The sequence below is a fragment of the Netta rufina genome (genome assembly GCF_964035555.1).
Source record: "Netta rufina genome assembly, chromosome: 9".
Taxonomy (NCBI): Eukaryota; Metazoa; Chordata; class Aves; order Anseriformes; family Anatidae; genus Netta; species Netta rufina.
The window spans coordinates 2,456,277-2,469,502 of NC_140132.1; the positions used below are offsets into that span (position 1 = coordinate 2,456,277).

General features: G+C 36.2%; 1 protein-coding gene across 1 annotated transcript in view; it reads left to right on the plus strand.

Moving 5' to 3' along the window:
- Positions 1-13,226, plus strand: part of SLC9A9 (solute carrier family 9 member A9) — a gene marked incomplete at both ends in the record, with an annotated part of 211,898 nt that overhangs the window by 148,191 nt on the left and 50,481 nt on the right. Inside the window, 2 exons of the mRNA XM_084292307.1 lie at positions 2,619-2,667; positions 7,795-7,874. Of these exons, the coding sequence (XP_084148433.1) occupies positions 2,619-2,667; positions 7,795-7,874 (129 nt within the window). The remainder of the gene's footprint in view (positions 1-2,618; positions 2,668-7,794; positions 7,875-13,226) is intronic.

Genomic DNA, 13,226 nt, shown 5'->3' on the forward strand with positions numbered 1-13,226 from the left:
CTGAACTGAGTCTGCTCAGTTATCAATAAAATTGATAACACTTAAATTATTACTTTTTTGGTTTTTAATTCTAATACATTAAAAGACTCTCTCATAGAATGCAAAGTAGGATCTGGTCCTTTTCCCAGGGGACTGCAGTAGATAAGACAGTGTTATCTGAGAATGAGATACTCTTCCATGAGATAAAGGATGATGGCATCCATGCCTGTTTTAAATAACAGCAGAGAACAGACCAAAAAGAAAGCATCAGCTCTGGTTCTGTGGCATTCCTTTCCTTTTTCATCTGTAAAAAATCTAAGACAGAAGTGTGATTTCATTACATACTTATTGCTGTTTTTTCTGGCTTTATATTGCAATACTCTAAACTAATACTAAAATTTCATTTGAATATCTTCATCTGTGCTATATTATAATAATATATTGTGTACAGAACAAACAAGCCAGAAGCACTAGTTATCTGTATAGTCATAAGAAGTCAACATTGTACATGCAGAGAAGCTTAAGCATACCACAGGAAAAAACAAATTCTGCAAATCTCTTTTAGCCTAGATTTTTTCTGTGCCAGTGGATACCTGTTGTTCCTGATTAGTTAGCAGTTATATCACTGTTGCTGAGATAATATAGCAGCCAGAAACCGTTTCCTGTTGGTCCCACTGCCTAACCTTTTTTGCATTCGTGCTTACAGTTCTTTTAGTCTCGGGTGAAATGCTTGCTGTTGTCTTAGCTCATTCTGTAATAAACGCATCCCAACTCCAACACACACAATCAGTCAGAACTGGCAGTTTCTCAACTCCAGTAAGTTCAGAACTGCACAAAGGCTAAATTATTTCTGTCCCAGGAGACTGATTCTTTGAGGTCAAGTCAAGATCATTAAGCAGAAGAGAGTGCGGGGAAGTTTGTACTGTAGCCTTTCAGCTATACCTATCATGCATAAATGCTCTGTGTTTTTTTTGTTTTGTTTTGTTTGCTTGTTTGTTTGTTTTTCCAGAACTATGCAGTCCCTTAACTATTGTACTGCCGGTGTTTTTCTGCATTGCCCAAATAATGTCAGTGAACAAATCCAGTGAATAAGCACAGTCTACTAAGTGGATGTACAAATGGGTTTAGAAAAATCAAGTCTCCTTTCTGGTTCTGACCTGCTTTTTGAGTTTTGGACAGTCACACCTCTGTAACACAGAGGTCTGTTACACCAGCTGTAACAACCTTCCTATCCCACTGCCACCAAGCCATACACTCAGCGCTTCAGGGCCTGCTTTGCACAATGCTGAGCACATAAAATGCCCTAAATACCATGCTTCTCTACAAATCCAGTGTCAGGTGGTTAAACCTTCATGTATGTTTCTTTTCCCATGTAAATGTTTCTGTTTTAATGAAATGGAAAATACTTAATTTGCCTTTACTCTAAACTAGGTTAGTACCATCAGAAACTTGTTCTAGCAATTTAAAGAACAGGACAAAAAGGAAAAGAAATAGCTGTTCATTGTCTCCCTGTTGAGTCAGTATCAGGATCATCATTTTTAATAAAAAGATAGAAATACTTGTGCCTGGAGGACACAGCTTCATTGAAACTCAAAAGCTGTGACAGAAACAAACCTCCCTTCAACTCTTCCATCAAGTATTTACATATAAAAAATTGCTACTTCGCATGTAGTTCATATCGTTGTCTCTGACTGAAGAGTTTATGCATGATATTTACAGAAAAGAATGTTGTGTATGTAATTGTTACTATTAAATATGATTTTAAAATATATTGTTTTAGTATGTTTGTGTAAAATACATTACTGGAAGCAAAATCATACTCAAAAAGTTGGATTGTCAGAAAAACAGCACAGTGACCTTAAATGAGTATCTGGGAAATTAATACATTTTCTTCATGTCAGTAATTCTGTGTTAGCTGAGTGGAACTGGTAATACGTGCGAGCTTGTGAGACATGCTGTTTGCTAGCTGTGGACTTCAGATTCCAGTGACCACTCTCTGCTTTTTCCTTTCTTGGTGTGAACATCAGCACAAGCCTTCCTCTGTTGTTCAACTCATAACATCTCTCAGCTGCATTTCTCTTCAGTTCTGAGCATCAGCTGGACTCAAAGTATGCCAATTCTTCCATCATGTCACTTTAATAATGCATTATTTTTTTTCCCTGTCCGTATAAGTAAAGTGCTTTCCAGGTTCTCATCATCTTGCACATCACCCACTGCAACCTCCTTGGCCCTCTGATTTGCTCACTTGTACTCTGTGTGCCAAACAAAGCCCTGCCAAATGCTACAAGCCATCTATGATGCAGCATAGTCAAGAAACTCCTCAGTCTTGCCATCTCCTCCATATCCCTCTTAAACTCCAATTCCTCCTTGGTTGGCTTGGTTGACTTTTACCAGATATGAATCAAAGCTAAGGTGAAGACCAAATCTCAGCTGTTACAAGTAGCAGCAGTTAAATAGTCTTGGTATTTGTAACAATTTGAACTTCTTGATTTGAAAAGTGATCTTAATGTTTTGTCAGATGCTCTGCATTGTTCAGTTAGTAGGAAATGAGTGGCACAAGAGAAAAATTTCTATCCTCAAAGCTCTCTTATACATCAGACCACTACCATGTTGTTTGTTTTCTTTTTTTTTTTAAACAGAGTTGGTGTAGATCCAGATGAAGACCTCAAAGGACAAGCTGCAAGCCAGGTACATTGGGATTTCAGATTTTTGTGCTGAATTAAAAGCTATTCAGAATTTGGCAGAATGTGTTTGTCAAATATAGCATTATAGCTGGAAATTGTTAAAACAGGCAAATTAAAAATAAAAAGGAGCTGTAAAGTATCTTTATAGTACAAGGTACAAAGAAAGGAGATATATTTTTCAGTGTGTTTGTATCATTAAAATTTTGTAACTGAAAATGTTATAGAGCTTTGAAGAAAATTATAAATAAATGCAAAGATATCCTGAGGAGTCTAATAAGCAAAATAATAGAAGTATGGCCTTCATAAATTCAACTATTTATCACCTTCCAAATGCCACACTTATGGAAATGAGACATTTCATAACAACATTTAATTTTCTGGATTAAAAAAGGAAAGCATGTAATGCTTAATCCTAATAGGTCACGTTTCTGAAAATATTCTAACACTGAAACCTGAGTGTATTGAGAACTTGAAAACTTTAAACTAAAGGAGGCTATCTAGTAAGCTGCAGCTGAGCATCTGTCAACCTCTTTTTTTTTTTTTTTTTTTTTGTCATATACATGTATGTATGGAATTATTTCAAGTGCAGTATTGTCTGCAAAAGCAGTATAAATCTGTATGAGAGTCAGTACACAAACATGACATCCTCCAGCTTGGTAAATGGAACACCAGTAGGACCAGGGTAAATCGGCATGACAGTTGACAAATTGCCAAAGTGAAAAACAAAAAGTGCCAAAAAAGAATACTGTCTTCCTCTTTCTAGGTAATACCATCCCATGCATTCCTTCAGAATATCCAACTACAAGTGAAATTGGAATTACTGAACAATGAGAGAAATGTAGAAAATGAGTTAGAGCAAGACATGAATAAGATGCATTTAGAATCTCAACACTCATTGAAACTGGAATTCAGGTGCCTAAATGTCTTAAAGTGTCTCTGAAAAGACAGAAAAAGATTATTCATATCTGATCATATCCTTAGTTTTTACATCTCAGTCAGTATTAAAAGGGCTATCACTCCATTTCACCAAGACAAGATATTGATTTATTTTGAAGCTGAAGGGCCTAATCACTAATATCACTCTCCTAAGCACCTTGGTAGTAATCCCTACAATGCAGGATAAATACAGGACACAGAACCTTATTCTAATGTTAATCTATTCCTGCTAGGATTTCAAAACTCTTTAATTTTTGAAATATTCTCCTTTGCAGCAGTCACAAATTAGCAACATAACAGAATGCTGAATTGAACAGTATACATATTGACTGAATTAATATGTTTTGTGAAAACAGGATTTCTTCAGAAGCCAACAGGCTTCTCTTTCCTCTTCCTTGCATTAAAAATGAAAATAATAATGTTTATGAATAACAGTAACACATCCAGTGTCCCAGCTGTGCCCTTTGAATCAACACCTATCTCTGTTGACAAAACTCTGCAACAGAATACAGAAGGTGTAAATAAATATAACACCTTTCATGCCCTGTCATGTCCAAGTCAGCACTCCTTACAGAATAAATTTTACCTTGGAAGATAACTTTGCTGCTATGATTTCTACTACCCTGTGGTCTTCCACTGTGATTTCACTGAGCTTTTTGTATTTGACATCTCAATCGTTTACTAATCCAGATCTCTACAGCGTCGCCTGTAACCCTCTTTAACCAAGTACATATCAGACTTGTTCAAATTATTCTAGGTTATTTCTTTTAATTTTCTCTTCTATCTCATCTCCTTCATTACTCTTCCCTTCCCCTTGTCTTCTTTTCTTTCCCTTTATTCCTGACATGATATTTTTATTTTACCTGCTTTTCATTTTCTTACTACACTGAGTGTGTCTTCACAATGAAATAAGTCATTTTTTTAATGTATACCCAATTTTCTTATGTATAAACAAGCGTCATCCATCTAAAAGAATGTTATTATAGGGAATGAAAAGCAACGGCCACAGAAAGGAAAGTTCAAGATATGAGCTGACACAAACTGTATAAATGATGAAAACTGACTCTAAGGTCCAAGCAAGACAAGTAAGACCTCAATTATATTTTGAGTTCTTATCAAAACGACATCCCATTTAACAGAACGTAGGCAACTTCACAAAACCAAAAGAGTATGCCCTGAATTTAAGCTTGTGATATCTATATGGGTACCAATATACAGGCAATGATGTTGGCACCTTAGAGTTTAATTTCTTATGTATGCCTGTAACTTATTTAAGTTGCTAGTTCCTTGTACACAGTTGTTGGACTTCTGATGATGCTCATTGTTTTATCCTGGGCTGGCTCAACCAGTATTTTGGGCAGTCAGCCAACAGCAAATTCCAATTCCAGTTGTAAGACCTGGACTAGTTGTAAGACTTGGAAACCCAGGGCTCCTTCCCTAGCAAAGGTATAGAGTATTCTAATTTATAATTACCATCTATATTTCACAATGTTGTGATCTCATACATCAAAAACATCTTTCAGGTTCTTTGCATCAATTCTGCCTTGCTTTTCCTTAAAATATGTTTATTATCAAATCATTATCATTACAAAAGCATTAACGGAAGAAAAATCAGCTTTATACTCATATCTATTTATCTGCTACAGATAGCATATATTATCTTATAAAAAATTAGATACAGAAATAACCAAAAGCAGTCACTTTGCTGCATATTGTATACATTCAGAGTATAAACTCCAAAAGCTAACTCTAAGTAGCAGAATGCAGGATAAATAATGACTAAGCAGAGTTACAAAATTGAGCTATTAACAACAAAGAAAAAAAAAAAAGGCAAAAGCTTTCATGGCAGTGAGCTTTTTAACTAATTTCCCCATTAAAAAAAAAAAAATCATTTTTTTATTCAGATGGTGTTTGTAGCTCAGAAATTCTGCTATGTTAATCTCCAGCAAGACAGTGTGATATATTTTCTACAAACATTTTGGAAGACTGGGGTAGATGTAGTATTGATCTCAGGACACCTGGTAAAACACCAATCAAAATAATCTTTGTCAAGATTATGTCCATAGTTTAACTATGACTATATCTTTATTAGCATAATAAAGAACAGTATTAATACCTTTCCCCATCAGTTTCATCCACCAGCTGGTTGGTGAATTTATTGCAAGGGGCTAATTGGAAGAATCACCAACTCCCGAGTAAGGGATGAGAAACACTGGCATTTCACTTCACAGAGAAGTTGGTGTCCGGAAGAGGAGATGAGCTGTCTCTCCAGCTGTAACCTCCCTGAACTGCAGGGAAAGTAAAAAGCTATTTTTTAAGACTGTAGGACCCTAGGACCAGCAACAGCCCAAAAGCATTCACACTGACATCTCCTGCCTTCCCTTAACTGTTCTGCTTCTGCAGGAGCTGTACGACAGAGAACTATGCACGTTCCTATTAACACAAAAGCTGACAAGACAGCACAGGTTTCATATCCAGGAGGAAGGTGCAACACAAGCACCTTCAGAGCTCAAAGCAGCCAGAGGTTCCAGCCCAGCAGCTCAGGTGTGGAGCAAAGCAGCAGTAAACATTAATTCAAGAAATAGGTCCAAGGCAGGACCTGCATATTCTGGGAGAGTTATACTCTGGGGCAGACCTTTTTGTCCATTGCTTTCACATGGAAACATGAATGCAAGAATAAGCTAGAGATACAGTGAGTTTGGAAAGAGGAATTAATTGGCAATTATGACTCCTGGAGATGTTAGTATGAAAACCAAGTACACAAGGGCCATTTGCAGAGCTCACTGTGCTTTTAAGTATCCTTCCTCTGCGTTGTGCTCATTGGTTGTTTGCTGCAGCCCACTCCATCATGATGTCTCTTTCCATGATCGTCCTCTTCTCATCTGTATCTCTGTCCACCTTAGTCCTTCACTGTCCTCTTTCTTTTAGTATTTTTTTCAGTACGGTTTATCCCAGAACTGACCTAACATAGATCTTACCTGCCATCAGACTTCCCATTTAAGCATTTTGACCCTTTTCCCCATCTGTATCTATCTCGTCAAAATGCACTAAGATATTGAGGGCCTAGAAGGGTGTTCTGCTGCTCTCTTAGGGATGAGCACCATCTTCTACCCCCCTCCAACCCTCCCAGCTACTAGATTCTGTCCTAAAATACTCAATTCAGTAACAAAGAATCTGAACCCAAGAATATTTGGCCTATTCAGTGTATTTGTAAATTCACTGTGTCCAGCTCTGCTGTTAGCAAAATCAGCAGCAGCTACAACATAGTTTCTGTCTCCGTATAACCTTATCCATTAATATTATCATCATTGGATCATGCTAATGGATGCATGTTAATGTATTACAGGAAAATAAAATGTTAATGTATATTAGAGTAAAAGAAAAATTATTAAATTGGTTTAAAATCGCACAAAGAAAAACATTTCCATTAAAAAGAAATCTAGCTTACAGCAAAACAGACACAAGACAATAATGAATTATCCTTTAGAGAGCTGACAGTCCCATTCCTAATTCCATCCTGTCACTGGTTCTTCCGCTGTGATGCCCAGAGCATGACCAAACTATCTGTCTGCACAGAAGACCATTACAAATGCATCGTTCCAAAATATGACGTTGAGTAAAATGACAGCCCATCTACCTGTGCCCCAGAGTTACGTTGCAGCATGGAAAGCAGTGTTTTGAGTCAGTGCATTTTGGTGCTTATAATTACCCTTACTATTCTCTTGTGTTCCTATAAGCTTGGAAAGAAGCACAGAAAGTAACGTCATAATTATTAGAATATCACATTCCCTTTGGGAATGACATTTTGTTAGCCATACGCAAATAGCATCTGAGTTTGTAGGTGTAAACTGAAGTAATCCCACAACAGCAATTAAATTGAAATATCATTCTATTGATCTTAGAATATAGTGCTTCTCAGCTGCTTAATAAAATTGGAGTCATTAATAAAACTAAAAGCTGCACTCTTCTAGTGAGTATATAACTATGAGAAATGTGCTATATGAGCCCATTGACTCATGAACCCATTCACAGAGATGACATTCCTACACGAGAGGCTTTTTAAATTAAAAGAGAAAAAAAAAAATCAGTTAATTGTTATTCAGTTTGACATGTATTTTTAATATTAGAACTTCATATTTTATTTATGACATACATGTAAAAATGCTTTCCACTTTTTTATTTATTCGTTTTGCAGAGTCCATCTAAATTGGATAAAAATACAACCAAAACCGAGAGTGCATGGCTGTTCAGAGTATGGTATGCCTTTGATCACAGGTATCCTTTTTTGTTATAAGCCACAGATGATAGTTTCATTACAACTAGCACCGTCAAAATACTCAAAAGAAAAAAAAAAAAAGTATGTTCAGAAACACGATAAACATTTCTGAACACATTAAAAGAAATTACACTTTTGTAAGGAGAAGAATTCTTCAAAGTTCAAATACACAGAAGTTGCAGAGAAGCAGGGCAGTGTAGTGGTGAGGCTACAGCAGCGAGAACCCTGTGCGATCAGAACCTCTGCCCTACAGCAGTATCTAGTCAATAGGTTTAAACAAATTAACCTTTTTAAATCACAGGAGAAACCTAAGCCAGTTAAAAATCAGATCTGGCATAAATTCTGTGTTTGGGAAACCAAGAGTTTATATACACTGAAGTAGCCCAGTGGGTTCTGAACTTTTATATCCTCAGAGCGATAGCTACCCAAGAAAAAGCAGAAATAAGAAAACACTGGTTTACCCACACCTCTTAGAAACTGCAGAGAACAATGCACCCATTGTGAAGATGTAGCTCTCAGGATTTCCCTGGAGCTCATACTTCATATTCCTTAGATTTCTGAGCTTTTGTGCTTCCATTCACATTCCTACTAAGACAAAACACTTGCAGCTACATCTTCCCAAAGCAAAGGTAGAGCATACACTCTGTGACACCCATGCTGTCACTACTGCCGGTGGCAAAGAGATATTAAAGCTATGATTCTAATTTGTCATTTTAATCTGACTCTGGAGAGGCTTTGCATAGATATCAGTGAGATCCCATGATTAACAATCATGCCCTAAGTCTTTAACAGAAAACATAATGAATATAATAGAAGTCCTCCTGTTAAGTTCTACACATACATGCAAAGCTCTACCAGTAGTCTCCATTATTCAGTAACACATCTATTAATTATTCCATTGCCCTTCACTACTCATTAGAAATTAACATTCCAACTACATGCATGTTTTTTTCTGATATGAGCTACAGCAAACTAGCATGAAATATTTCAGCAGATAAAATGCTACTCTTGGGGAATATAGCTTCCTAAGAGGAGTTCAAGTGAAGTCATCCTTCAAAGAGACTTCTGATGGAAAAAAAAAAAAAAGAAAAAAAAAAAAAAAGGAAAAAAACATTTTCTTGATTAAAAATGAATGCATTGACTACCAGAGCAGTTTTAAGGGCCAAAACATGCTTAGAATTAAAATGTTTCCCTCGGATAATTATTTAAGGATACTTAGAAATAGTAGGTAAATGCAGTATGAAGTGGAAAATGTTTAAAAATTAATGCTGAGTACAAGCATAACTGGTTTAAATACCACTCAGTCCCACTTCTTTTTCAGAAGGAATAGCCTGTGGTTGTGTATTAGCAGCTGTAAGTTGAAAGGGACAGGTGAACAGGGAAAAAATAAGTAAATTTTTGTGCTCTGAAATGGAAAAAGGAGAGAAAGAAAACAATGAGAGAGAGAAAACATGTCCAAGAAAGGCAAGAACTAGACAAAAGTATGAAAAAAGAATGAAAGAGACAATGCGGGTAGAGCTAGAAAACAAGGGATAGAGACAGAAGGAAAAGACAGAAATCAGTATGAAATAGTTGGACATCATTACATGCAAAGCAAAAACACTGTAGAATTCATTCACCAGAAGTGAAAACAAAGGTTGTCTTTTTTACTGTATTCTCAGATGTTTTCTGTATAGTACAGATCTTGAAACAGGGTTTCTGATGCTTTACTCTAGAAAATCTGGTTTCTAAGTCTTTTGCACTTTAGGCAAATATCATAAAAGTGTTTGTGTTTTCTTTTAAAGACTCTTAAAAAGAGTACATTATTTTCAATCTCTTCAAGTCATAATCTTCCTTCAGAATGTAGATTTTCAGAAATTATTGCCATGCCAATATCCTGAAATATATTTTCATTACAAACAGTACATCCATATTTTATTAATACCAAAAATGTATGTCCATATACATTAACAGTTCAACTCACTAATGCTGTGACTTGCAGCACTGAGCATTTATTTATTCATTGTATTTCTGAAATACATTATTTTCAGGGAGACAGAAATTATCCACCCAAACTTTCTAGGTTTGCTTTTCTCTGCCTAACGCTACAAAGCTGTGCTGCTAAATTTAAAACAAGAAATTGTCATGTAGAACAGTATTTATGCCTAGTGCAAGATTGTACAGAGGATTATGATAAAGTTTCCAAAGAAAACATACTGAAAAATAACAATCTTTTTGGTTATATACTTCAAAAGTATACATGACTGCAACATTTCTATATTTCACCATTTGCTTTTAAGCATTAACACAAATATTCTCATTCTTCTGGCAATAACGCCTTTTACATGCCTGTTCATTTCATAGGCAAAAAGCTAAAGGGAAGGAACAACACTTGAAGAAGTCAAAAAGATGTGTATTAGACAACGGGAAAGGGCCCAATTAGGGTAGAACTGTACAAAAAAAAAAAAAAAAAAAAAAAAAAGACTGAGAATCAGATTTTATTTTTGTTCTTAATGAAAAATTAGAAGTCCATCTGACTCCTAATGCGGAGTCAGATGGATTCAATATGGGTTGTTTTCTTTTTGAAATAGGTATTGACACCTAAGAATAACATACGGTTCTCTAAAATCTATGCTAAGAAATGTTAATAATGGAATAACAAAAATGAAGATGACATCATTTAAGTCATGATAAGTGAGGATGCTGATCCAAGATAACATCTTGGATATTCATTTCAGTAATTTAAACAATTACAATATAAAACAAAATACTTGATATCTGACAGTGGGTAAATTCCAGTGAATTTATTTCAGCTTCATTGTTTTTACAGCCTTTTGGTACATTACCATTTGAAGCTGTGGTATACTCCTAAAGCCTACTGGAGATGTGAGGAAGGAAAAAAGTTTTAAGAATGTATTTGGGGGGAAAAAAACAGCTCTATGAGCATGTCTTTGCCCGTGTTGATGGGGTTTTGTGGTTGTTGTTTTTTCTCCAAAGCAGATGTAGCCAAGTTTAGCTAATGAGTAAGTAGGTAGAAATTTTGTCCTGCAAGGACAAGAACCTGTGTACCTAAGAGCAGAGCTCAAACAAATGGTGAGCAAAGTTGTCCAGTCCCACACATCCCACAAAATTTTAGCTTTGCTCCCAGCTAGTAGCAATTTGCTTTTAACTCTTCTCAGTCTTTACTTGCTTACTCCAGCCAGGTTTTATGTAAGAGTATCACTGTTTCTTGTTGCCTAATCCCAAGACATTGTATGCCTGTCTAGAGTTGGAATTCTCGTCTACATAGGCCTGTATTCCCAGTCACAATCTATTGCTTAAAATCAAAGTAAAATGAAGCTAAGCATGTCTTGCAAAGAGTCTTTACCTGCTTTTCCAGCTCCTTAAGATTAATCTCCTGCAATAATTTCTAGTTTAATATAATAATACACAAGGCTTTGCATGCACTAAGGCTTCTTGCTCTCTCTGTATTCATACAATACTGACTGCCTCGTGTGGAGTTATTTTTGCTCTCACTGGCTGTTCTGTAGCATCAGTCAGGAAGATGACTGCACTGTTCTGCTTCTTACACTGTGTACTGAGAGGAGAAGGTATTTGGGACACAAAAATGCAGAAATAACTGAAACTGAAGATAAAAAAGGGAACATAACATATCTGCTAAGATGTCTACATCCATAAATGCTCATGATCTTCATAAGGAGAAGCCTACATTATGTAGCAGGAAAAGTACATTTATAAGGTGAGCTTACTCTTCGATACCACAGGCTCAAATTTATATTGAGAAAAGAATAGTTACTTTGTAATATGAAAACATGCAAAATTATGATAGAGGAAAGTGAGAAGAGAAGGAAGAGAGAGGATGGCTTTACATTCATGGTAAGTTCCTTTTAATACTTAGTAAGTGTTAAAATGAAAAAAAAAAGATATACTTTGTGCCCAACTACAGCCAAGTCTAATCCTTCTTTCTCTGACAGTGGAGCAAGATGGGATTGCGTGATGTGGCCAAGACCAAACAACCAAAGTTCTAGGGCTACCTATCTTTGGTAGACATGAGGGCTGAGAACTGGTAGGATAGTTCTTGTCAGATGGCAAGCACTATAGGTGTTAATGGTGACAGACCTGCATCCTTCATATCTCTCCAAGTTGGCAAGTCCTCCTAGGAATATTGCTGTCTGACTTCCACTGAGCTGTGATTTTTGGTGCCCTCACATGCACACTGTCACAAATAGTAGCAGGAGGAGAGGTTTCTCCTCCTTTACACATTTCTTTTCAATTTGAGGAACTAACATTCAGTTACCCTAAATAGAAGCAGGAGTCTGGGACTGTGAGAGCCAATTCTCCATAAAGCAACTTCTAAAAGCATTTCTATTTGAACTGCAGTTATCCATCATTCAGATGCATTCCTTTCAGTTTAAAAAAAGGTTGTTTGTGTCCCTTGCACTTACCTGAAATCAATCAGCCAAAAGGAATTGTATTATTTGAAGACTCCAGTTTATCCTCCTTAACTTATCAGGGCACCTATCATTTTATTTCTCTTGTGCTTTGTACATAGATAAAACAGACATAATGGCTGCCTATAAAGTAAGATAAGTACTATTCTGTGCCTGTGAGAAAATGGGAAAGCTACTAAAAGCAAAAGTCCATTCCAGGGTGAGCTGACAATCAAAGAAAAATTCAGCATTTTGTGGCCTTCAGCTGAGTTTTCCTTAAGAGATGACTTGCTACTGACCTATCAGAGATAGATGTCTTTGGAAAGAAAAGACAAGAGGCAGTAAGCCTCTTGTGCATGTGCACACCATTTTCATTCACTTGCTAGAGAAGGAAAGTTTTCTTAATTACCAATATTCTGATTTGGTAATATTTATCACTTCAGTGACAAGAGTAAAATAGTACTCAGGTCCTAGCTTTGGACCAAGATCTTATTTTGTTAGAGAGCTTCCAAACTGAGTAAAGGTAACTCTATATTAGAGACTTCAGTTTTGTTATGAACCAAAAAAGCAACAGATAAGGCAATGAAAGCAAATTCAAGTAGCTCACACAAACAGTAATGTAGAATTCGCTGCTAGCAAAAGGTAGGATCCACAGCAGAGAAGTGCTAATCTAGCACAAGGATTGGGTTTTGCAGGTGTTACGAGTAGATCATAATAAAATCTTAGAGGAAAGCAAAAATACCAGTCAACGGATTGGAGTGGACATCATTACATGAGACATCATTACATAAGCATGACACAAGAGCAGTTGACTATCATAAAGCTCTGTCAAGCACTGCAAACTTGATAAGGACAAAGTCCCCAAAAGACATTTTACTACTAGCACTAATTGCCTAAACTTGGTTCAAACCTCATTCAAACAACACATTTGAAAGCTTGAGA